This window comes from Mya arenaria, chromosome 3 (genome assembly GCF_026914265.1).
Source record: "Mya arenaria isolate MELC-2E11 chromosome 3, ASM2691426v1".
NCBI lineage: Eukaryota > Metazoa > Mollusca > Bivalvia > Myida > Myidae > Mya > Mya arenaria.
Window position 1 is genome coordinate 49,838,721 of NC_069124.1, and position 25,400 is coordinate 49,864,120.

Sequence of the window (25,400 nt, forward strand, 5' to 3'; positions counted from 1 at the left end):
TTTCGGCACGTGACTGTTTAACCCTAAATAATAATGTTTTGGAGCCATGAAACTGTTAAACCCTTAATAATAATGTTTTTCGGCACTGGAACTGTTAACCCTTATTTAAAATGTTTTTTTGGGCCATGAAACTGTTTAACCCTTAATGATAATGTTTTTGTGCCATGAAATTATTTAACACTTGATAATAATGTTTTGTGCAATGAAACTGTTTAACCCTTAATATATTTGACAATGTGGGAAAATATGCATCATTTTGCCTCAATTAGAAATTGATTTGAAAGCTCGAATTTACAAAGGAATATTTAAAATGCGCATATATGCCTGTTACTTTTAGATTAATGAGTTTCTATATTTAAACAATCGTTTGAAAATAAAAATCTTCAAATAAATCTTACTTCTTAACCAATCAAGCCGTCAGTATCTTAGTTTAAACTCCGTCCTAATTATTTGCCACATTTGTTTCGAAATAACAAAAGATGCATACAAAGTGCATTTTTAAATGAATTAGTCCCATTAAAATGCTGTATAGGAAAAATATGTTGGGCTTTTTAAATAACAAATCTGATCCTTTTGGGTGATATAAAATTCAAAATATGGTATATAGTTCTACAGACTTATCATTTGAATCATATGAATACGGCTAAAATTGTTTTAAATTCTCTTTTAGAATAATTGTCTATACGTGTACATGTATAATCATTACCTATCTGTGTTATCTAATAACTATGGATTGAATTAAAGCACGATCGAACCGATGGTAGCCAAAGTTGATGTATATTGAACAAGTCGAAATAAACTGTCTGTCCGTCTGTTGTCCCCATGTAACATGATTTATATTGCATCTTTATGGTTATTTTGAAAACGATACATTTTCGAGTGTATTCACAAAATAATAAAAAAAAACCATTACGGCACTTGCTCTTCTGAAGTTGCAATGAAACAATGTGTGACGTCATCATGAGATACTTACGGTGCGCTCCCACCGGTCCGCGCCTTATTTCATTTGTACCGTGCAATTAAAAAAAAAATTCGCGACAGTTATCAAGTTTGAATAACGTTAGGGTACAAAACGATAGTTTATCAGAGTAAATATTTAGATGACTGGTAACGATTCGTGTCTTTGACTATAAACTATAAATGTTATTAAGTATGGGTCACGTTATTCTAGACTTTAAAAACAACAACAATTAACGTGGAACGTTAATCACGTTTTATGAAGTTGTACCTTATTTCAATTACCATTATCTGCTCTTTCGCATCCATCTGGGAGTATGATTATTGTCCAAGTCTACATGTGCTGGCAAGTCTGGGTTTAGACTTCATGTGTTCACGCAATCATGGCAATGTACTCCACATTTCTATCATCAAATAGTCATGTATCAGATAAATGCTTCTAAAGGGACTTAAAGAAAATAAACGAAATGATGTTAAAACATTTTCATGTTATTATAACTGATTTGACTTCAAAGATCAAATAAAAGCGTATGATTCGTAAACAGATTTAAAAAAGATATATTAGCCTTAAAGTGACACTCTTATTCAAAATCAATACGTACACATGTATAACAAACATAAATCTTGACTGATGAACCCTTAACTTCTTACTTAATTATGCATATATGGAATATATTAATTACTGATAACAAGATTGTTACCGTGTATCTAATAGCAGAAAGCGCAAATATATTAAATGACTGGTGAATGCTAAAAGATTTAAGTACAGTGGCCTACTATAGTCTCATAAGGTAGAAATACCATGTTTTATGCTCATATCTTTAAAAAAAATCGGTATCCTTCATAAGAACCATTGTTTCTAACAATTATTTATCCTTTTTGGAATATCAATACAATATTATCAAATGTGGTATTTTTTAGTTGGGAGTAAGAGTGCAGCTTTAAGATTATTATGGGTTTTTTTAACTACGTGGCTATAAATTCCCCATTTTAAATAAGCGCCAAAATATATTTTGTGTGTGTGTGTTTATCTGACAAATGCTGCATATTCATAATGCATTAACAAAAATACCATCAACCACAAGTGTGCACCCTTAAATGTCTCCTACATGAAATTTGTGAGAAGTTCCTTTAATTCAGTAAAAACTTGTGACTACAGCAGTTGGCTCTAAAATTACGTTGTACAAGTTGAGACACATTGATATATTTTTTGAGAATTTAGTTATAAATATATCATTATCTGGATGCAGGAAGTTATTTCTGTATAAGTATAAGGAAGTAATTGCTCTAAATGGAATAAGGGACTCAACTCTGTTATGCTTAAGAAGAAAAATTAATGGGATTCTAAATAGACGGACGATGTGATATAATGTTGGATCCAGAAATAACGTCACTGTTACAGACAAAAAAAAAACACACAACAATTAGCAAACGTTGAAGAATTATAATGGAATAAAGACATAGAAAGTATACATCATTTACATGTGTCTGACTAATAGAAATAAAGGTTTATAAATACTAAACAGAACCAATTAAAATTATCCGAACACTTTAAAAGAAAAAATGATAATCAGTAGTAGCAACATTTGATATATTATGGAAGCTGAATTTGACGCGTGACGTGAACTTTGGTAAAAGTGGTATTTCAAGTATTGTTGGACAATTTATTGCAAGTAGTTTATGTTTTGATTTATAAGATTAAATCTTTTAATCACATTGTTTACTCAATAATATTCGACGAATCTTTGTCCGGTAATAAGAACTGTTTTGCAACATTCAAAATACTACAGCTGCCTCATAATACAAAATAGTTGTAAATAACGCTAGACGGGTGTAAGATTACAAAGTACCGAATTGTTCGAAAATTTTGTAATAACGCTGGTTATCAGAGCGTGTCTTACAAATAAGGCCGTCCTACGCTGGAGTGAGCTCTCAACGAGCTTGTTTACGCTGAAATTCGAAATGTGTTCATTCATGATTTTCATCAACCTTGACATTGCTGACGTAGCACTGTGACGTAGAATAATTGACAGTTTTCTCATGGCAAAAAAGGTTAACAAATGCAAAAGATACGAAAATTCAAAGTGAATTTGTTAGTGCACAGTTGATAATATCTACTGGATATCGAAATAACACATTGCATCATTGATTTTGATGTATAGTTATGGTATATGTGAACAAATCTATATCTGCACAGATTTGGCACGTTATCAAAGCGGGCGGAGTTTAATTACTACACTCCGCCCTTGTTCTATTTTTAACCGGACTAGTATAAAAGCTAACCGGTGACGTCAGTTCATTCATAAATCTAGCGGAGACGGACGAATAACGTTCTAAGCCGTGTATTACATCTACGAAGAAATTTGTGTGTGATATCCATGTGTGTTGTGATAATCAGACAAAACAATTGACTTATACTTTAATTAATACCGAGACACAAAACTTAGGGCTGGAATGGCAGAATTCATGTCTTTGGAAGGTGAAGTGTTTGATGATCAGATTGTGCCGGACACAGATGACTGTTTCTTACCCCCTAGCGACCCGAGACAGGGACTTCCCACAGTAGTTAATGTAAGTCTCAACATACTAATTTGTAATTATGTAATAGCTTTAAATGGTTTCGTTTGGGAGCTTATATTCTTTTTAATGTGTGTTTTTAATTGACATTTAAAAATCAAATGGGATTTGTAAATAATATTTAGTTAATACATTTTTTTGATAATATAGTGCAGTTACAGAACAAAAAGTTACTTGCGGCATTTCTGTATACTGGTATATGTTTAAGTTTGTGATCGTTGTTATTTGGTGTATTTAAAACATTTTGCGATCAACAGAATGCTTGGCCGTTATCCTCCCGTTTTCTATCGCTAAAAAAATCTGAAATAACATAAAATTGAATGATAAGACAACACACTGGTAAATTTAATACTTTTTAGGACAATAAAATGGGGCTTATCAGTAAATTAGTAAATTTCTACATTTTATTTAGATGATTTATACGGAACATAAATAAAATCATACCACCATCTTGGTTTTGTGAATGAACAATAAGTAGGTCATGATTCATATACATTATGTTAATGATTTTGAGTTTTGTTGGTAATCTTAGCTTGTTCTGTATAACTTAACGATTTTGAGACGTCAGTTATTCATGGAAATATGACTTTGTAGCTTTGACAATGAAATATAAAGACATTTTAAACGGTTTTAGGCCTAGTTTGTGTTTCAAGATAAAAGCGCAAATCAATGGCGGAATGGAATGCTACATTCTGATTGGCTAGCTTCATTTCAAGTCATACCCTTTGAACTTTCATTCATATCGGCATACTATTATCTCTTCATGCCAATATGGAGATTTCGCAACTGTGATATTTCACTTTTAACACGTAGGCGTTAAATGATCATGCTTGATTTGAAGACAAATAACCAAATGTCTACCATGTAGTGTGTTTTGTTTTGCTGGTATTATAAATTATTAGTATTCTCTGATAATGGTCATAATATCTACATAGTACAAGCAGAACAAATCCATTGTCTTCAAGATCTATTTCTTCTCAATTAAAAGTTAGAGATTAATTATGTCTGGCTCTAAACAATAATGTTGGGAACCCAGCACCAACAGGACCAGAAATGAATACTTATCATGATATGTTCTTAGTGTTAAGCAAGAAATGCCTTGCCAATGCCTCTATTATTGCCAGCCTGGATGGGAGTGATTCTAAATATCGAATCACTTAATTAAACTAATAAGTGACTAAATGGAAAATTGACTGTTGTTTTCAGTACTTGATGACAATTTAGCAGTTTAATATGTTGAATGGATTTCAATTGTCATAGCTCTTCAAAATCATTAAATGTGAAACTGTCCGTTGATCTGATTGGCAAAGAAATAAGTCTGAACACCATGAAATTTTGATATTGCAAAAGTACATCAATATCATTAATAATAAATTGCCATAAATACATCAGATCTATTCAACCCTTAAGCCCCGGAAAATTGTAGATCAAAGTATTTTATGTTACATCTGATACATTTTAATAATATTTATTTATATTAGCCTAACTGGCAGCGTGCAGTTCAGGCGATGGATTATTTATGTTGGAACAAAGAAGGAGATATTGTTAAAAATAATGTATAAATTAAATTATTATACATATATAAAATAATACTAATAATTATAATAAAAAAGTAATGATAATATATAATATTGAAAAATAATGATATAATCTTAATTGATAATCTTATAATTAAGAAATAAAAATAATTTATATTGGTAATAATAATATTAAATAAATTATATTCATCTGCAAAAAAACACAATAATAATGAAAAGAAAACCAAACAGTAACAGTGCTTATAAAGTTTTGAAATATATCACATGTTAACATAAATGTGATAAAACAAAATATATTTGTACACAATTTGTTCATGAAATTCTGTTGTTTACTTTCAGAGCAAAACAGTTGAAGACTGGGAGAAATATATCACATTTCTGGACATTCCAAATGGCAAGCCATCCCGCCGCGAGAGCTCGTCCCTGGTGGACGAGTTTTTTGAAGCTGATTCCAAAGCCTCGCCGGAACTGCATGCTGCCAAAATGATGATCTCAGCTGGCCTATCCCGGGGCTCTGAGTTGAGCATGCTGAAAACTGGACTCTTAAACGCCACCAAGCAGCAACTGGTACAACACGCCATCGAGGGCCCACGCCGCACAAGCTCGAGTCTAGTTGACGAATTCTTTGAGAAGGATCCGAACAGCTCAAAGGTCAATACAGAAAAAAATAAGGCACCAAGTCTACAAGCATCCAAATTCCATAACGGTTTCGACATGGATGCCACATTTGTCTCATACGAAAACGCACTGGTACCAATCAGCACAGAAAAGAGGTTCTTGGCTCCAAGCCCCCTTGTCTCGAGTTCCTCTTGTGCCATGAATACAACCCCGAGTGTTTCAATGTGGGACAATATCAGAGAGTGTATCAATATCTCAGACGATGGCAGGGACAATGAAATGGACACTGACACAGCTGCAGTGCCTGTTATAAAAATAGAGGACACCAGCGAGAAACCTTCGTGTCAGTACCAGAACTCTAGTTTTGACAATGTGCATATCAAACATGAAAACCCATCTAGTTGTATGTTGGGTGAATCTTCAGGTACAGAATTTATGGACAGACCGAAAACTCTGAACATCCCTGTTCCCCAGTCAATGATGTCAGCCCCCTCCCCCCTCATGCACTATGTGTCCCAGTATAGTTCCGGTGGCATCGTCAAGTGCCACACCTCGATGGGCCAGCAATACAGTACCACCCCCACGCCCCCACACACAGTGCCCGTCCTCATGCCAACGCCGCCAAACTCTGAGCCCGGCAGTCCCAGCACAAGTCTAGGGGACATCAGAAGGACGCCACCGCCACCATACCCTGGAATGATGGGCAGCAGAATACCACTGCAGGGCGCAGTCATGATGAACCCTATGTTGAGCATCCCCTCCCCGGGGAGCCACAGATCCCCAAAGAAGACTCAAAAGACACACCCAGGTTGCTCGACCATCAAATACAATCGGAAAAACAACCCAGATCTTGAAAAACGCCGCATCCACTATTGCGAGTTTCCTAGTAAGTAGTTTTAAATGGATTATCTTATATTAATATGCTAAGTTATAAGATGGGTTAACTTTTATGATCATTTTCTGTGTTTGAAAAGACTTCCTGTGGGCGTCTGTTCAAACATTTATTTTCAAGTCATTGTTGCATCGTTCGATTGTTTAATAAAGAAATGCTTAGTCATGACTCATGAATTGATTTTTGATTTTGAAACTGTTCAAGTTGAAACCACATAACGGAAGAGAAAATTTGATAAAATGGCCTGTGGCAAATTGGCGCAATTTGAACATCACTGGTGTCATCGTCGTCTGCCGACGACATAAAAATTTTGCTGTCATTAATCAGAAATAGTACAAAATAAATTGATGTTCTCGAACCGCATGATCACGCCATGTTCTTGAATGAAGAAACACACTTTTAATGCAATCAATAAATCGTTCAGACAGACGAAAAAGTAAAGCTGATACCAGTAAATAATCAGATAAAATCAGTATTCACAGATCAGGCACAGATGTTAGCCAAGAGCATATTTCTGTTGTTTGCGCGCGCGGATTTCGCGGCTGACGCAGATTATATAGCATTCTTTACATTCCGTTTACACACAGTTTATATGACTAATAAACACACACTTTAGTATTATCCATAAATCAGAACAAATATTAACCGTAAAACATCAGCAACATCCGGTAATTGACCCTTTTTTTCAGTCATGTATACTATTTGCAAGCAACGTCTCGCATTGTTCTATGGTTTCAATTTTATCAGCTTTAAAAACTCGTATCATGATTAATTGTACTTATTACTAGTAAAGTTAGCTATACATACTGGTATAACTATTACTAAAACTATATAGAACTTTTTATTCGACAAGAAATTAATGTTTTTTTCCTGTTTGTCTATCTTCAGGTTGCCGGAAAGCGTACACAAAGAGCTCTCACCTGAAGGCCCACCAGCGCATACATACTGGGGAGAAACCTTACAAATGCCACTTTCAGAGTTGCCAGTGGCGGTTCGCCCGCTCAGACGAGCTCACAAGGCACATCCGGAAACACACGGGTTCCAAGCCGTTCAAGTGCAAGGTCTGTGATCGATCGTTCGCGCGTTCGGACCATCTCGCTCTTCACATGAAACGTCACGAACCAAAGAGCAAGTGACTTGCCAAAGAGTGCGGTGATGGTTTTGTCGGCTCAACAGCCTTTGTTGCCGAGTCATGTGACACTCGGAGAATTTTGTGCGACCGGAAACGGGAACAGCCGCGTTGTCATGACGACAGCGGTAGTTTACGGTGTTTGATGGACAGTGTTGGACACGTGGAAAGCATGCTAGATCCTCTGCTTGAAATGTTTGTTGACGGTTTCAGTTGACATCTGCTCAGGTTTTGAAGGCAGAGTTGGGGGACTAAAATAGATTAAGAGTTTGTTTACGAGCGATGGATCCTTGGTTTTGTCAGAAATTGTGATAGTGTTGTCATAGACGGTTAATCATTTTAGAGTCTATTTGTTCTGAATTCTTGTAATATTTCATTTTCCTCAGATCATTTTAAATATTGTTTGGTCAGATATATTTGCAAGTACCTTTATATATTGTTACTATAGTAATTGTGGACTTGTTGGACTTTATCTGTCAGCTGTGTTGCTACTGTTATTCTAGCTGTTATGTTATTGTCACGAAACTTTAGGAATAGCTTTTACATATCATGCCATTTCTATCATTTTTTATCATCATCACAGACCATGTTTGTGGAACGATTTTTTGTTGATACTTTTTGTTAATTTAATTTCTTATATATATATATATAGTGCTTATTATTACTATCAGTTTGATATTTATTCGTAATTGAAATATGTCAAATGTGCTATTAAATGTTATTAAAAATCGTTTGCTCAAAGGTTTTTAATAAAAGAAAAGAATGGTTTTCTGCTGTTGGAGACATGTTATTTCTTGGTTTGTTGGTATAACGAGTCGAACAAGACGCATGGATTATCAGATGAAATTTGAAAAAAACTTTTTAACAACATGTTTGTCACGTGATGTACATTCTGCTGTTGTTTATCTTAGAATTCCACTAGCACAGAACGGGTCTTTTCTTTCAAACAAAATGCAGCTGTATCTTTAACAGGACAGTTGATCTTGCATCACATGCCAAGTAAATGCTCGCTATCAGACGCAATGTAATTTTTCACACAATTTTGGGATACGGTTGCTTTGCGCTAGACAAAATCCACATTAATTAAATGATGACGCTATGATCACATTACTAATGTTAATACAAACGGCGACTTCTATGTACACTTATGTTAATATTACATAACTATTTGCCTTCTTGCAGACAGATCTTTGTGATAAGAGTTTGATAAGACGATGTTTGATCTACTGTAAATGCTGTTACATACAAAGATAACTAAGTTTTTATATTATTTTCTGTCTGACGTGCTTGTACGATGGTTAAATTTATATAAAATAAAAAATACTATTTTCTACACAGTTGTTTTTCGTCTTTCATGATGGTACTATGGCCAGACAATGTGCATGTGCGTAGTGATTCTTACTTTCTCAAAAAAACAAGTCCACCTTAAGTGTCCGATAAGACGAGGAAGATAAGTGCGTAGATCTACTACAACGCAGTAAGCTAGATATACGATATTTAAGTCAACATATTATTATCGCTGCCCTTGAACGAAGAACTGACACAAGAAAACATTTTCCAAAAACGTCCGATATAAAGAATGAAATAATAAGTAATATCAATTTACGAATTAATGCACGACGTTTAGAACACGCTGCCCACGTTCTAATTGGAAGACCAACTCGGCGTCGTGGAAAAAGAAGAGAAGGACGACGTCTTAGTATAGACTATGACTGGCATATCATCTTTAATTCAGATGATTATAATGAATTTTGAGTGTTAAAGGTCGCAATGTTATATAAATTAACGTGGTACAGAATATATTCCGCTTTTATCAAAGATGTTGTTTTTTTAGGTAAAGGTTATATGGGTTGCATGCGTTTGGTATGTCATATAGCACGGCGATATGATAAATCGAGCCCTGATAGACGGCTATACTCGATTCACGTTTCAACATTTTTGTGAAAAAAAGTTTTAAAAAAACAAACGAAACCGGAAATTTGTTGGCGTTGATTCTTTGGAAAGAGGATGCACGTGTTGTTTTTACACGGTAGATACATTATTTAAAGGCCGTTGACAGGTACCGAATTACAACCAATCAAATATTCCCCTCTAAGACTAATGTTATGCCTTTTAAGGCATTTTCGCCAGTAAATTTCATTTATCGTGTAATTACAGTTAATCAGAAATGTTTAAAAGGGAGTTCATATAGGCATCTAATGTATCAAAAATATATAAAACACATTATGGTATAACAGACAAAAAGGCCATCAGGAGTGATGTATATTGAGCATCAGGAGCGATGGATATTGGCCATCAGGATATATGTACATTGACCATCAAGAGATATTTACATTGACCATCAGGAGATATGGATATTGACCATCAGAAGAAATGGATATTGACCATCAAGAGATATGTACATTGACCATCAGAGAGATGGATGTTGACCATCAGGAGATAGGTAAATTGACCATCAGGATAAATGGATATTGACCAACAGGAGATATGTACATTGACCATCAGGAGAGATGGATATTGACAATCAGGAGAGATGTAAATTGACCATCAGGAGAAATGGATATTGACCAACAGGAGATATGTACATTGACCATCAGGAGAGATGGACATTGACCATCAGGAGAGATGGATATTGACAATCAGGAGAAATGGATATTGACCATCAGGAGAAATGGATATTGACCAACAGGAGATATGTACATTGACCATCAGGAGATATGTACCTTGACCATCAGGAGAGATGTACCTTGACCATTAGGAGAGATGTATATTGACCATCAGGAGAAATGGATATTGACCATCAGGAGATATGTACATTGACCATCAGGAGAGATGTACCTTGACCATTAGGAGAGATGTATATTGACCATTAGGAGAGATGTACCTTGACCATTAGGAGAGATGTATATTGACCATTAGGAGAGATGTATATTTACCACCAGGAGAAATGGATATTGACAATCAGGAGAGATGTACCTTGACCATTAGGAGAGATGTATATTGATCATCAGGAGAGATGTATATTGACCATCAAGAGATATGATCATTGACTGTCAGGAGAAATGGATATTGATCATCAAGAGATATGAACATTGACCATAAGGAGTTATGGATATTGACCACCAGGAGAAATGGATATTGATCATCAAGAGATATGAACATTGACCATAAGGAGTTATGGATATTGACCACCAGGAGAGATGTATATTGACCATCAAGAGATATGTACATTGACCATAAGGAATGATAGATATTGACTATCAAGAGATATGTACATTGACCATAAGGAGAGGTGTATATTGACCATCAAGAGATATGTACATTGACCATAAGTAGAGATGGATATTGACCATCAAGAGATATGAACATTGACCATAAGGAGAGATGTATATTGACCATCAAGAGATATGAACATTGACCATAAGGAGATATGTATATTGACCATCAAGAGATATGTACATTGACCATAAGGAATAATGGATATTGACCATCAAGAGATATAAACATTGACCATGAGTAGAGATGGATAGTGACCATCAATAGATATGAACATTGACCATAAGTAGAGATGGATATTGACCATCAAGAGATATGAACATTGACCATAAGGAGATATGGATATTGATCATCAAGAGATATGAACATTGATCACAATGTGATATGGATATTGACCATCAGAAGATATATATATATATATATTGACCATCAAGAGATATGAACATTGACCATAAGGAGATATGGATATTGACCACCAGGAGAGATGGATATTGACTATCAAGAAATATGAACATTGACCACCAGGAGAGATGGATATTGACCATCAAGCGATTTGAACATTGACCACTAGGAGAGATGGATATTGGCCATCAAGAGATTTGAACATTGACCACTAGGAGAGATGGATTATTGACCATCAAGTGATTTGAACATTGAACACCAGGAGAGATGGATATTGACCATCAAGAGATTTGAACATTGAACACAAGTAGAGATGGATATTGACCATCAAGAGATATGAACATTGACCATTAGGGGAGATGTATATTGACAATCAGGAGAGATCGATATAACCAGGGTACCAGGGACCGTTATTTAACTTTTCAGTTTTTCAACTGTGTTTTTGTTTTGTATTTTTAGCACTGAATAGCATTTTACTAAGAACTACAAGAGATTTTGCAAAACAACACAATTTAACCGTCATCTTTATTGGCTGTGGACCAGTTTCTGGCGTTACGTCAACGGTGGCAGTTCTCCAATTATAAAAATGTTGCAGATGGTATGCAACGTATTCTTAAAATAGGATGTTTTATTTATGTACGTAATGAATTTTAGCTTTTAGTATATTGCTAACTTATGTCAAGCTAGAAATAAATGTTAATCAGTCTATCTCCGGCCTGATCGCAGTGATAATAAATATTTTACTTCCATTTCTTAATTCTGCATGAAAGTGCGCGTTATTTTCAGTATTCTAATTCCCCTCTTTAATTTAAATTAATAACAAGATTAACATTTGTTTTTAGTTTTTTATTGTGTAACTATACATGTTGTTATCACAATATAGGTGCCTCATCTGTCTGTTGTAATAGTATTTTGCTGTAACTATAGTCTCTTATAACTCATACTTTGCAGGAGCGGATCCAGCAATTTATGTTAGAGGGAGCGTAACTTAAGGGAGCAACCTTTTGGCATACGCTCCTACCTCGGAACTGAAAGTAAATGGCATCAACTAATTGTATGGGGGTTTGGGGTGACTCCCTCAAGAAAAAAATAACAATTTGGAATTTAGTCGGAATTAGTGCGTATTTAGCGTATGTTATTACTTTTTTTCTCCCATATTGAAATTAAAATGTAAACTTGGACGATTCTAGAGGGGGCGAGCCGGGAGCGCCCCCCCCCCCTTCTTAATCCAAGAGTGCTATTATCATGATAGACATTGATTTTTCAGGTATTCTATTCAATATGGCCAGGACATTTATGTCCGGTATCCAAGACGAACAAGTACTTGTATAATATAATAATCCGTAAGGTAAATACTAACTACTGATCATTTAACTATTTAACACATCACTTGAGGACAGCTAAAAATACTCGTAAATTGGAACATGTACTTAAACATGGCAGCTAGGGTAATTATGGGGATGGAAGTACACATTCACTTGAAAGCTGCTGCTGTTGATGATGATGATGATGATGATGATGATGGTGGTGGTGGTGGTGGTGGTGGTGATGATCATGATGATTATGACGACGACGACAATGGTGGTGGTGATGATGATGATGATGATGATGATGATGATGATGATGATGATGATGATGATTTATGTACATGTGTGTAATCTCTTCTTCAAAGGAGGAAATAAATATAATCTATTTATCTATTTCTATTACCACACCCGCGCATACCGATGGATGATTTGCATATAAAATGACTGAAGTCGGCACATGCCCACTGCACGCGTGACAAAAAATGAAGTGATAATTTGTACCCATGGTATATAATAGTAACGTTTTCAATATGAGAACGCGCGTAAAATGACATGGAAAAATGGTATATTTGGTAAAAAACATGATCCTTGTTGTGATAATTACTTTTTTTCAAACCTCACAATGATATTCGCTGTAGTCGTAATTAAATGTATCATTATAACACAAATAGATGTACATCACAAATAGATATATTTCGTAACAAATTAGTTTTTACACCCCAACTGTGTCGAGTTTAAATTTTAGGTTTACATTTGTTAGATGCACAGAAAACTTTTATATGCATTTTAATGTTTAACTCACTTTAATGATCAAACAAGTTGTGGACAGAAAAACAAAACAAGATAAGTTTAACTCACTTTAATGATCAAACAATTTGTGAACAGAAAAACAAGCAAACAAGATGTTAGCGATATTTGGGGGGAAGATGTGGCAACGTGCATCAATTGAAACCCCCATTAATACAGACTTATATATTTTTATCTGTACATAAATCGAATGTTAATTATGCTGTTTGATCAGTCAAGTCAAATGAGTTAAATAGAATAAATTCTCGAACACCAAAGCTTTGATGCCATGCGTTCAACAGTTTACCTCTGATGAATGAGAATGAATATAATATGTTTCTGTGCATACATCAAGTGTAAACCGGTAGTGTGCAACTTTAAACCTATTTGCCGAAATCATTGGAAAGGCCCCATATGTGACTAAATGTATTCGCTATTGAATTTCTTCAAAGAAACAATTGTGTCCGATTGCCGTCTGTCATGCTGCGCGACTTTCATACTGAATAATTTCGTATGAAATTGAATCAGGTAGATATTAAGTGTACAGTGTCGTAATAAGTACGAGCTCTATGTCAATGTCGTTTGTCGACCCAGCTCGGCATTCAATGTAGTTAGTTGATCCACCTCGACATTCAATGTCAATGTCGTTTGTCACCCAGCTCAACATTCAATGTCAATATCGTTTGTCGACCAAGCTCGACATCCAATGTCAAAAAACGTGTGTCGATCAATGTCAATGTCGTTTGTCTACCCAGGTCGACATTCAATGTCAATGTCGTTTGTCACCCAGCTCAACATTCAATGTCAATGTCGTTTGTAGACCAAGCTCAACATTCAATGTCAATATCGCTTGTCGATACAGCTCGACAGTCAATGTCAATGTCGTCTGTCACCTAGCTCAGCATTCAATGTCAATATCGTTTGTCGACCAAGTTCGACATTCAATGTCAATGTCGTTTGTCACCCAGTTTAACATTCAATGTCAATATCGTTTGTCGACCAAGCTCGACATTCATCGCAATGTCTGTCACCCAGCTAAGCATTCAACGTCAAAATCGTTTTGTCACCCAGCTCGACATTCACTGTCAATATCGTTAGTCGACCAAGTTCGACATTCAATGTCAATGTCGTTTGTCACCCAGCTCAACATTCAATGTCAATATCGTTTGTCGACCAAGCTCAACATCCAATGTTAAAACAGTTTGTCGATAAATGTCAATGTCGTTTCTCGATACAGCTCGACATTCAATGTTAACGTCGTTTGTCGACTCAGCTCGACATTGGATGCTAAAGTCTTTGTCGACCAAGCTCGACATTCAATGTCAATATCGATGGTCGACCCAGCACGACATTCAATGTCAACTTCGTTTGTCGACCCAGCACGACATTCAATGTCGATGGTCGACCTAGCACGCCATTCAATATCGATTTCGATGGTCGACCCAGCACGACATTCAATGTCAACGTCGTTTGTCGACCCAGCACGACATTCAATGTCAATGTCGATGGTCGACCCAGCACGACATTCAATATCGATGTCGATGGTCGACCCAGCACGACATTCAATGTCAACGTCGTTTGTCGATCAAGCTCGACATTCAATGTCAATATCGTTTGTCGACCCAGCTCAATATTCAATGCCAATGTCGTTTTTCGATCCTGCACGACATTCAATGTCAACGTCGTTTGTCGACCCAGCACGACATTCAATATCGATGTCGATGGTCGACCCAGCACGACATTCAATGTCAACGTCGTTTGTCGACCAAGCTCGACATTCAATGTCAATATCGTTTGTCGACCCAGCTCAACATTCAATGCCAATGTCGTTTTTCGATCCTGCACGACATTCAATGTCAACGTCGTTTGTCGACCCAGCACGACATTCAATATCGATGTCGATGGTCGACCCAGCACGACATTCAATGTCAACGTCGTTTGTCGACCAAGCTCGACATTCAATGTCAATATCGTTTGTCGACCCAGCTCAACACTCAATGCCAAAGTCGTTTTTCGATCCTGCACGACATGCAATGTCAACGTCGTTTGTCGACCCAGCACGACATTCAATATCAATGTCGATGGTCGACCCAGCACGACATTCAATGTCAACGTCGTTTGTCGACCAAGCTCGACATTCAATGTCAATATCGATAGTCGACCCAGCACGACATTCAATGTCAATGTCGATGGTCGACCCAGCACGACATTCAATGTCAATGTCGATGGTCGACCCAGCACGACATTCAATGTCAACGTCGTTTTTCGACCAATCTCGACATTCAATGTCAATATCGATGGTCGACCCAGCACGACATTCAATGTCTATGTCGTCTGTCGACTCAGCACGACACGTCAAAGTCCTGTTTCAAAAAAAGTTTGTGGGTGTACTTCCCCTGACAGTTTTAACAATTTCTAGACCGAAATGGTGCATTATGGGCGTATATTATTACTTTTTTCTCCTTTTAGATATTAAAAATAAAAAAGTAAACTTAAAAAAATAATTTATTATTATTATTTTGGGGGGTGCGGGGCCGGGGCGTGCACCGTGTGCGCCATCCCTGGATCCGCTAGTGGTGGCTTGGCTTAATCCTGTTACAAGGCTTGAGATCAACTGAGAAATGGGGGCCTAAACTACATATTAAACAACAATTATAGAGTCTGTGTTTCTTCTCTGTTAAATAGAAAATGCTCAATTTTTCAGATCTATAAAATCTCAGAAAACAGGCAAATGTCAAAGTCTGAAAGAAAACGTGACCCGATTTTGCTGAAGCTGGCAGAATTTCATTGATCGGTGCTAATGGCAAATATCAATGGCAAATCTTGTGGGAACGATGCCAAGACCGTGTGTCGCTATTGCGCATGCGCGAAGTTAATGAATGAAATCGACCTCGCGATAACGTGAATCACTGGAAAATGTCATTGTTAACTGATTATGAAGAACAACCTAGAAATCATGTTAAAACAGCGATTGGTTAACAAAATACAATTTGGGTCAATGGGTATAATATCAAAATTGTTTGCCACAAGATTTTCCGAGTGTACTCTAAAAGTACATTCTTCGAGCACGGATGTATAAACAATACATATCCGTGTTTAAAGGTAAAAACATGGATTCAAAGTTGATGTTTTTTGCGTTAAAGGTATTCGGAAGATACGAACGGTTTCCGGATGTCAGACACATCCTGTGTAGTAATTAATCTGAATTTGACCGCCGGCATCACGCGGATACTATAATATCAGAACTCATTATTTTGCTACCTATACATTCTAGAACGTGCCATACACACCACCAGAATATTAAAATATGATGGCAGAGGCGATGTAAAAATATGTAAGTATGACGCACAATGCCACTCACAGACCAGGTTCCATTTTTGTTCCGTGCTGGGTATTAGTCTGCAGGAGACATAACCTCCACTTCCGCAGTTTTGGATCAATACTGCTTGCGATCTATAGGGTCGACATGCGCCTTTCTGTGACATTTAATTTAATAGCATAAAATTGTGATAAAAGGCCTAGTTTAAGGAATGTCTGGCATGATAATTCCCTGCAGTGCATCTCCTGTTAATTGCACTGGTGTCACAGTAGGGGCCAATTTCCTGTGTATTCGTTTATTGGCTCAGGGCCATTTAGGGTTCAATTAATATAATAAAACATCGAAAACTGCACAGCAGGACACTCAGATTGGAGGTCTGATAAGACAATTAGGCAATAAGATTAAGAACAATTAACAGAGGTTGTTTTGTGTGTGTGTGTGTGTGGGGGGGGGGGGGGGGTCACTTAAAGAAGGCTTAAACTAGGCATAGAAGAGCTTTTACGAGAACTCGTGGGGACAGTGCCAGATTTTTCATTATATTTTAATGTCAAATGGTACCTTCCGGTTTTAACACCCAACAATGAGAAAATGATAAGGTATAATTATGTCTGATACAATTGGGAGTATATGAAGAAGTTAAATGTTTAAAGCAAATGCACGAGACGAGGCGATGAAAAAAGGCGATGAGAAACAATGACCCTGGGGCAATGCCAATTATAGCCATATGGGACTCATTTGAACAAATTGGGTGAATTCCAGTTATTACAACACTATAATACCAACTCTCTATTATCTTGTGTCAGACAAGAATAGTTTTGAAGATTAATTCCTGAAACCAGTCTAAAAAAAGTCTGAATGGGTCCCGAGGCGAAGTCAAACACAGGTTAAGGACTAAAAGCAAACACCAAACATTTTCTATATTCGGACAACATTGTTAAGCTTATTCATTGTAGCACCCCCAGGCTCAAGGCCGCATGGCAAAAAACTGACGACCTTTAAAAAACCATTGACAGAATAGTTACTGAACACTGGCATTTTTACTGATGTTGATTTGTGTTATACCTACCAAAACGAGTGGAACCATGAATATTTAAGCGTGTAAGAAGATTTTCCGGTTGTCCATCCAAGATTACTCGGACTGTCATGGGAATAGCTGAATCAACAGTTATACATTACCTGACATTTAGAGATCAGGTGACCATTATACATGCTTATACAAGAATTATGCTTGGGGTATTAATAATGAATGACGTTTTAAAGCTACATTATCTAGATGTCATTCATCACAGGTTTCGCGGCATTTTGGGTACAAAACTCCACCTTTGGCTTCAAAACTTTGTTTAAGTCACACTTGGGGATGTGACGGGGTCAAGCCATAATGCAGCCATTTTAGGGCGCGGGCAGACCTTTATAAACTCAACAACAACAACAAAGCTACACAAATTGAAAGCTTTGACATTTTTTTTTTGTTTTTGAGGGGTTTTTTTTGTCTCAGAATTAGCTGATTTTGATATCAATACCTCCAATACAGTCAATCGTTTGGAAAACTGATGAAAATTTCATTTATCTTACAGCGTTAGTAACGCTTTTAGCCATTAAACATAGCTTTTTATAACCTAAATATCAAAAACTGCGGTGAGATGTTTTGTCAGCTGTCTTGTATCACTGATCTCCAGACATTTACGCAAAAAATGGCTCATTCCAAGACAAAATAAAGAAAACAGTCGTCAAAACGGTCAATCTGTGAGAGAGCAGCTTTAACGCAAAGCCCACTGCTTTGTCCTAAACCAGCATCTTTAATTAAGCTAGGAGAGTCTGCATGCACTCAGACTGATTTTATGAAGGTATATCTTTATACGGAACATAAATGTATAGAAGCGGGATGGACTTGCTGTACAAATAATGGGAAACAGTGTTTGGCCAGAAACATCCCAAAAGAGTATTTTCGAGTAAACATGATTGGATATACCCATTTGCCATCTTTCTTGTTTGTTTGTTTGTTTTTCAGTCATATGTTTTGCCTTGTACCAAGACAGGCCTAAAAACTGCACTAGCCCCTATGGTCCTGTGGTTTCGAATTAAATTGAGTGTAGCGTGTGATTTCTCTACATTTTACAATTTCATTCTATGATCTAGAACGTTTCCTAAATTACTTTCCTTACTTACTTTTCGAGTATAGGTGTATTTATCGTTTGACTTTAAAACCACCATGCCATTTACTGTGTGTATATATTTTATCATTGTTTTGTATATAGAAACATGCATAATTTAACATTTATGATGTACATTGGTATCTACTGTATACATGTCATTATGCTCTCCATGTGTATGGAGGAAAATAAATTATCTATTCAATTAAATACCATAATGTCCGTAATGAAATAAGTGTTGTCAGGTTGTATATCATTATGTTTGTCTTTCGATACGTATGAAGTGTTTCTTTCATATGTAAGATAGTTTCATTTTAAACAAACGTATTATGAATATGTTTGCTGGAGCTTTCCAAAATGTGTTAATTATCTTTCGGAAATCAATACTTGGGAAATATCTACGCAAACATTTACTTATCAGATTTTGGTGGATATATTATTTGGTATGGTATCATATTAAACGAATAACGCGTTGCCTTTAAGTGCAACAGATTTTATCCTTTCTTAAAACGTCGGTATGTGAGTTCGCAAATCTATGATATGTATTGGTAAAGCAAAAAATACACAAAGTACGTCAATGGGCAGACAGGATGTTAACCATTCCATCAATCACGCTAGAGTGTTTATAGTTCAATTGACTGTATGTTTTTTCATGAGGTATCCGTGTATAGTTACATGTATGATGGGAGTATAGTTATATCCATAATGTTGGTTTGGCCTGTTCAGTAATTTACATACACATGTTAAGTATGATATATAGATATATGAAAAAGAAAAGGCCAAACAATACAATATCATGTTGAGTTGATGCACTTATTTGCGTTCATTTCATTTCCTGTGTCACGCCACGCTTCCGGTGCAGTTTAATGACGTCAGAAAGATATTCAAGCAAAATAAAAAAGATTGTTTATTCCTTTTTTGTTCGTAAAAATGAGGTACATGTAGGTTCGAATCGGAACCATACCCTCAAACTTTTGTCTAATGCCTTTATTTTAAAAAATCATAAGACAAATACCGTGGCTTATCAGGTCAATGCGTTCTTCAAAGAATATATGATCAGCAGAAAATTTGAACAATACCCAATTGTTATTGGTTAATAAATAAGTCAAAACACTCATGATCGGGTCTCAATTGTGACTTCCTGAATTGTTAAATAGTTGTGATTCCGTTTTATATGGTAAACATCAACAAAATCCATACAAAGATCCGGACAAACACATAAAACTCTTCTATTTGTTTGAGCGTTATCATGAAAACAAATAATACAAAACTGTTTTGGACTGAAATTCTATACCCAAACTACGTAATGGGTATAAAAAGATATCTCGCCTGCCATCGAAAAACATACCCGGCGTTATCGAAAAACAATTCCACAATAACATGAATAACAATAAATATTGAGTTGAAAATCAATATCTGATGCAATTAATCTCCAGTTTCGTGCGGAAACGCGCACATTCTTGATCACGACATCGTGTTTGTTTACGGGGAGACTCAGACTTAAAGGTTATCGAGTGTGAATGGAAATGTACTTTAGCACGAACAATAAAATCCGGAAGTGAATGCGAACCTAGGTCGCATTGTGGCTTATCATGAACAATTACACTCGGTGGAACATTGTTAAAAAAACATGATTACACTAACCACTTTGGGTATTGTGTACTTACACTTATAGGTTGAGTCTTACTCACGAGCGCAAGATCAAAATACGCCAATAAAGATATTCTTTCATTAATAAAAGTACATTTTACGTTTTGTTTTTCACGAATTCATGAATAATTATGCCCAAAGCTTTTGTGGTTTCGTATAATTACAAATTAATGTACGAGCGCCCATCACGCAAACAGATTGCTTGATCGTTCAGTACAAGTGGTGGGCGTTTGTGCTGAATTACGTTTTTCAGTTGCATCAGTTTTATGCCCTTTCAGTACACGATGTGAGAAAATATCGCTCTTACGAAATCTTCACGTACAACCAATCGTATATCACGAAGCTTGCCGGAGACGGCCGAGTTCACTCTTACGAAATATTCACGTACGCCAATCGTACATCACGAAGCTTGTCGGAGATTGCCGAGTGGTTACGATTGCACGTACTCATGATTATTTCATGAATGAAACTTCATTGCGGAAGTATGTGCGTGCTAGGTTATATGCAAAACATGACATGGCAGATATCTGGTTCTAAATAGCAAATATTCGGTAAACACAATGTTAGAATATGATTATTACTGTCCAACAAACAAAACAGTTGGTTTGATCACGTACCTATAAGTTTATAGGTCCGTGTTTTTATAAAATATGTCGACCTATTTTCATAAATAATTGATATTGTTCTCGACTGTGACCCCACGAGGACAATGTCCGACTTTGTGGTTATTTCTCTTAACCGCTTCAAACAATAATTATTTGAATAATTATTAATACACGTAGCAAAAACTAGTGGCTAAAATCGTTTCATAAAGATAGTTCGTCTGTCTGGTGTCAACGTCCGAACCTCACCGTGATGCCCCGTACCGGACTCAATCGGTTGAAGATCACCATGGATATGGATATACATAATGTTTAACAGCCAAGTCCATTAGATTTATTGTTTTCTTTTTAGTGAAAAGATGTTGAAACAAAAATCACCTCCAACAGATGGCAACGCTTGTCTGTTTTTCTCATGACAGTTTTCTAAAAATGGAATTCGATAAACAGTTCTCTGAACAATCATTTAATCGTTCGCCACGGGTGCATAAGTCAAACAGTGAACTGGGCATATATTTATTAAAAGCAGAAGAACAACTTCTATTTGATGTTTAAATTGGAAATTTACCACTGAGAAAAATATCATGGTATTTTGAAATTTATTAGATATTAAAACAACTGCTGTTTGCCTACAAATATCAAACAGCAGATCACGAAGGAGATTCTACGACCTTGGTTTTTTGAAAAATACATGGATTGTTCACCATTCATCAAAAGAACAGAATTTTTGCTATCTCTTAGAATTTTACTCATGGCGTGATCACAATGAATTCTGTTTGAATTTGCATTGCTTTGCAAAACTATGACTGTAAACACATCAGGCTTCTCAACATTAAGATGTTATAATGATAAAATGCTAAAGAAAATTTCGCCCGTTTTTTATAAAGATAAGAAATCATAAAATTGTGCTTGTATTATTTCTTCTAACCGCATTCGTTTTCAAGACCATTCAGGCATTCCAAAACAGTGACCGCAAAACTGGCAATACGCGGGATAAAACGTGTTTGTAACCAACTATTGAAGAAAGAAAACGAGGGATATATCTACAAGAAAATCTTTAATGTACATGTATATTCAGATATTTACTCAAACTGAGGTAAACGCTTTTATAGTATCATGGGGATTTTGTGGCCGACATTATAATTTCAGAAATTGTGGTTTAGCTTATCGCTTGTTTTGAAGCACCCAGTGAACTTGAAATGTCACTTTAATCTTGATAGTGACTTTCCACTATAGAGTAAAAGCTTCGATTTTCGTAATTAAGTCAACCGAATTGCACCACTCCATGTGTGTGGCGCGTGCCTTTCATTAAAATGAATAGCAATGATGTAAGCGTATTTCACATTAAACGCATCGATGCAGTTAATCATGAACAGTTCAAATATATAAAAAAATATATATACATGTGCTTTATCGTAAACAGTTTTACGGATGTAGCATGTATCAAGTACTTTGTCAAGTCGATTGATGAACCGAAACCGAAATTTGTGTTTGCCTAAAATCTATTTTTGGTTTAATTCATGGAATTGAAAATACTGAGTCAGCCAACAGAAAACCCCATTTAGAAATGACGTACAACTGAAATAGAGATAAGGCAGTTGTCAAGTGAGGTTATAACAGTCCGTATGATCTTGGCATTATAAAGAACAAACTGTATCTTTCCAACCGTTAAAAGCAAAACGCCTACGCTATATTAATTAAAGTACATATTATTGAAATCCCAATATGACACTTTGTGTCATCGCCTATATTCCTATTTAAGTAATAATGATATAGATCTAAGTATTAGTACCTTAAACAGTACATGTTTTTTTATTCAGTCATTGATCACTAGAGTTAACAGGTCAGTTTTGGTTTAAGCCAATGGGAACATAGTCCAATACGGTAAAAAGTTTTATTTGTATTCAAACAATGCTTTAATTAGTCTCAACCCCCTTCAACAAAATATGCCATTGGCTGTAAAGAAATCCAACGATAATAAGTAATACTAATATTCAAATCATATTATATAAAGATTAGATATCATTCTGGTCAAAAATGTTATAAATTAATACAAAATATATATACTACAAGAATGGAACCCAAGCAAGAGATGTTCCTAGGCCCCTGGCTTTCAAGCAAGGGAAAGACCCCTGGCTTTCTTTGCAGGGCATGTACCTACCTAGGCCCCCTGCTTTCAAGCAAGGGATGTACCTAGGCCCATGGCTTTCAAGCAAGGGATGTACCTAGGTCCCAGGCTTTCAAGCAAGGGATGTACCCAAGCCACTGGCTTTCAAGCAAGGGATGTACCCCGGCCCCTGGCTTTCAAGCAAGGGATGTACCTTAAGGCCACTGGCTTTCAAGCAAGGGAGAAACCTAGGCCCCTGGCTTTCAAGCAAGGGATGTACCTTAACACCTGGCTTTCAAGCAGGAGATGTACCCGTGCCCCTGGCTTTCAAGCAAGGGATGTACCCAGGCCCCTGGCTTTCAAGCAAGGATGTACCTAGGCCCCTGGCTTTCAAGCAAGGGATGTACCTAAGCACCTGGCTTTCGAGCAAGGGATGTACCTAGGCCCCTGGCTTTCAAGCAAGGGATGTACCTAGGCCCCTGGCTTTCAAGCAAGGGATGTACCTAGGCCTCTGGCTTTCAAACAAGGGATGTACCTAAGCACCTTTTAATTTGCACCCCTTTCTCAAAACTGTAAATTATATGGTTTAAAATGCTGGGAAGTGAGGTTGGGGGTGTACCCCCTTGAAAATTTTGACCATTTTGAGTCTGAAATGGTGCTTTTTGAGGGTGTATGTTTTTGCCTTTTTTTTCTTCTATTTTGAAAAACGTCATCATGGACAATTTTAGAGGGGGGAAGGGGGGAGGGGGTAGGTGCAAGGAAACACATGTTACATTTAGGAAATCAAGCCAAGAACTATACATTCAAATAAGCAAATTTACCTTTGACCAAAAGACCTTTGGTCTTTTGACCAATCTGTATTACCATTATTTTATCGGTTAGAACAGGAAAACATTGTGTCCGGCCATTTGTAATGTTTCAGTGTATCAACTGACCATGTTAACAACAGTATTTAACAAGAACAGTTACTTGTAAAGGATTTCTTTCTGTTTTCATGCATTTTGCTCCAATAATGGATACATATTACTATGTATATTTTGTGTTACTAGTTACCTTGGTTTAAACATAAATGCAGTAGGGGCGGGGGAGGGATGGGTGTATGGGGGTGAAACCAAAATTTTAGAAGTCTTATCACAAGACACAAAACTGTTTTTCTATCAAATAAAGACGAAATATGGTAGCTAGATTTATAAAAGAGGACATTTTTTAACGTTATACAGAAAACAGAATAAACCGATGTGAAGGCCTTCTATTCTATGTAGATTCTTAGTTGTATTGTTTATATACTATTTTCTTTAAGCTGGATTGTGACGAAAGCTGATAGCTTTTAGAATTTTGCTTGAGTGGAAACAAGTACTGCATGAAGTCCATTATGAGAGGCCATTTGAAAGTTCCCCTGGTGTCCAGCTGGAGCACACAACCACATGGATGAGAGGCAGACACCTAAAGCACTAGATCACTCTCGCCCTGTAGATCGTAAAAAAGAAGCTCCATCATCTTTAGTGGATGTTATTACTTGAAGAACAAGTCAAGTCAAAGTCAAGTCAAGTCAACTTGAAGAACCAATGCACCGCACCCTTCAGAGCCACTATCATCAGAAAAAATATTTTAGCAAACATTTCAATAACAAATTATTTAATCACAGATACAATTGAGGCCAGGGTTGCAGCACAACAGTCAGCTTATCACTGGGAATCAACTATGTAGGTTAGCCACTCACCAAACCCTCAGACTTTATAAACTAAATTTATTTTAAAAATCATAAAATCAAAATTTAAATTAGTTGAATCTTTGTAAATATATTCACCGATCAAACATTTTATGGAATATTAACTGGCAATAAATTAAATAATACTGAATTCTCATTGGTTAACTTAACAGTGCATTAACTTCTTATCAGACCAAACCATTTTAGAAGAGTTGTTAGCTTAACGAAGCAAATATATAGGTACAGCATAATGACCTAAGAATTAGGTTATCAAAAAAACATGCTTTATGTTTTACTCAAGTCATTTATATTAAGTTTAATAAAAGCATACTTTTGCTTGGTCAGGTATTTTCAATATAATAGTTGTGACCGATAATATAAAATT

At 36.2% G+C, this 25,400-nt stretch overlaps 1 protein-coding gene across 1 annotated transcript; it reads left to right on the plus strand.

Moving 5' to 3' along the window:
* The first annotated feature begins 3,250 nt into the window (after positions 1 to 3,250).
* On the plus strand, positions 3,251 to 9,044 carry LOC128227828 (Krueppel-like factor 8). The gene is made up of 3 exons (XM_052938701.1): positions 3,251 to 3,528; positions 5,412 to 6,576; positions 7,471 to 9,044. Exons 1-3 carry the CDS (start codon positions 3,412 to 3,414, stop codon positions 7,716 to 7,718), a joined length of 1,530 nt encoding a protein of 509 aa, XP_052794661.1. The 5' UTR covers positions 3,251 to 3,411; the 3' UTR covers positions 7,719 to 9,044.
* Positions 9,045 to 25,400: the final 16,356 nt, after the last annotated feature.

Bases quoted from the DNA above. Each gene is read 5' to 3' on its own strand.
- LOC128227828 (XM_052938701.1), top strand. From the start codon at position 3,412: ATGGCAGAATTCATGTCTTTGGAAGGTGAAGTGTTTGATGATCAGATT. The intron at 3,529-5,411 runs GTAAGTCTCAAC...GTTTACTTTCAG, and splicing joins GACTTCCCACAGTAGTTAAT to AGCAAAACAGTTGAAGACTG. The intron at 6,577-7,470 runs GTAAGTAGTTTT...GTCTATCTTCAG, and splicing joins CCACTATTGCGAGTTTCCTA to GTTGCCGGAAAGCGTACACA.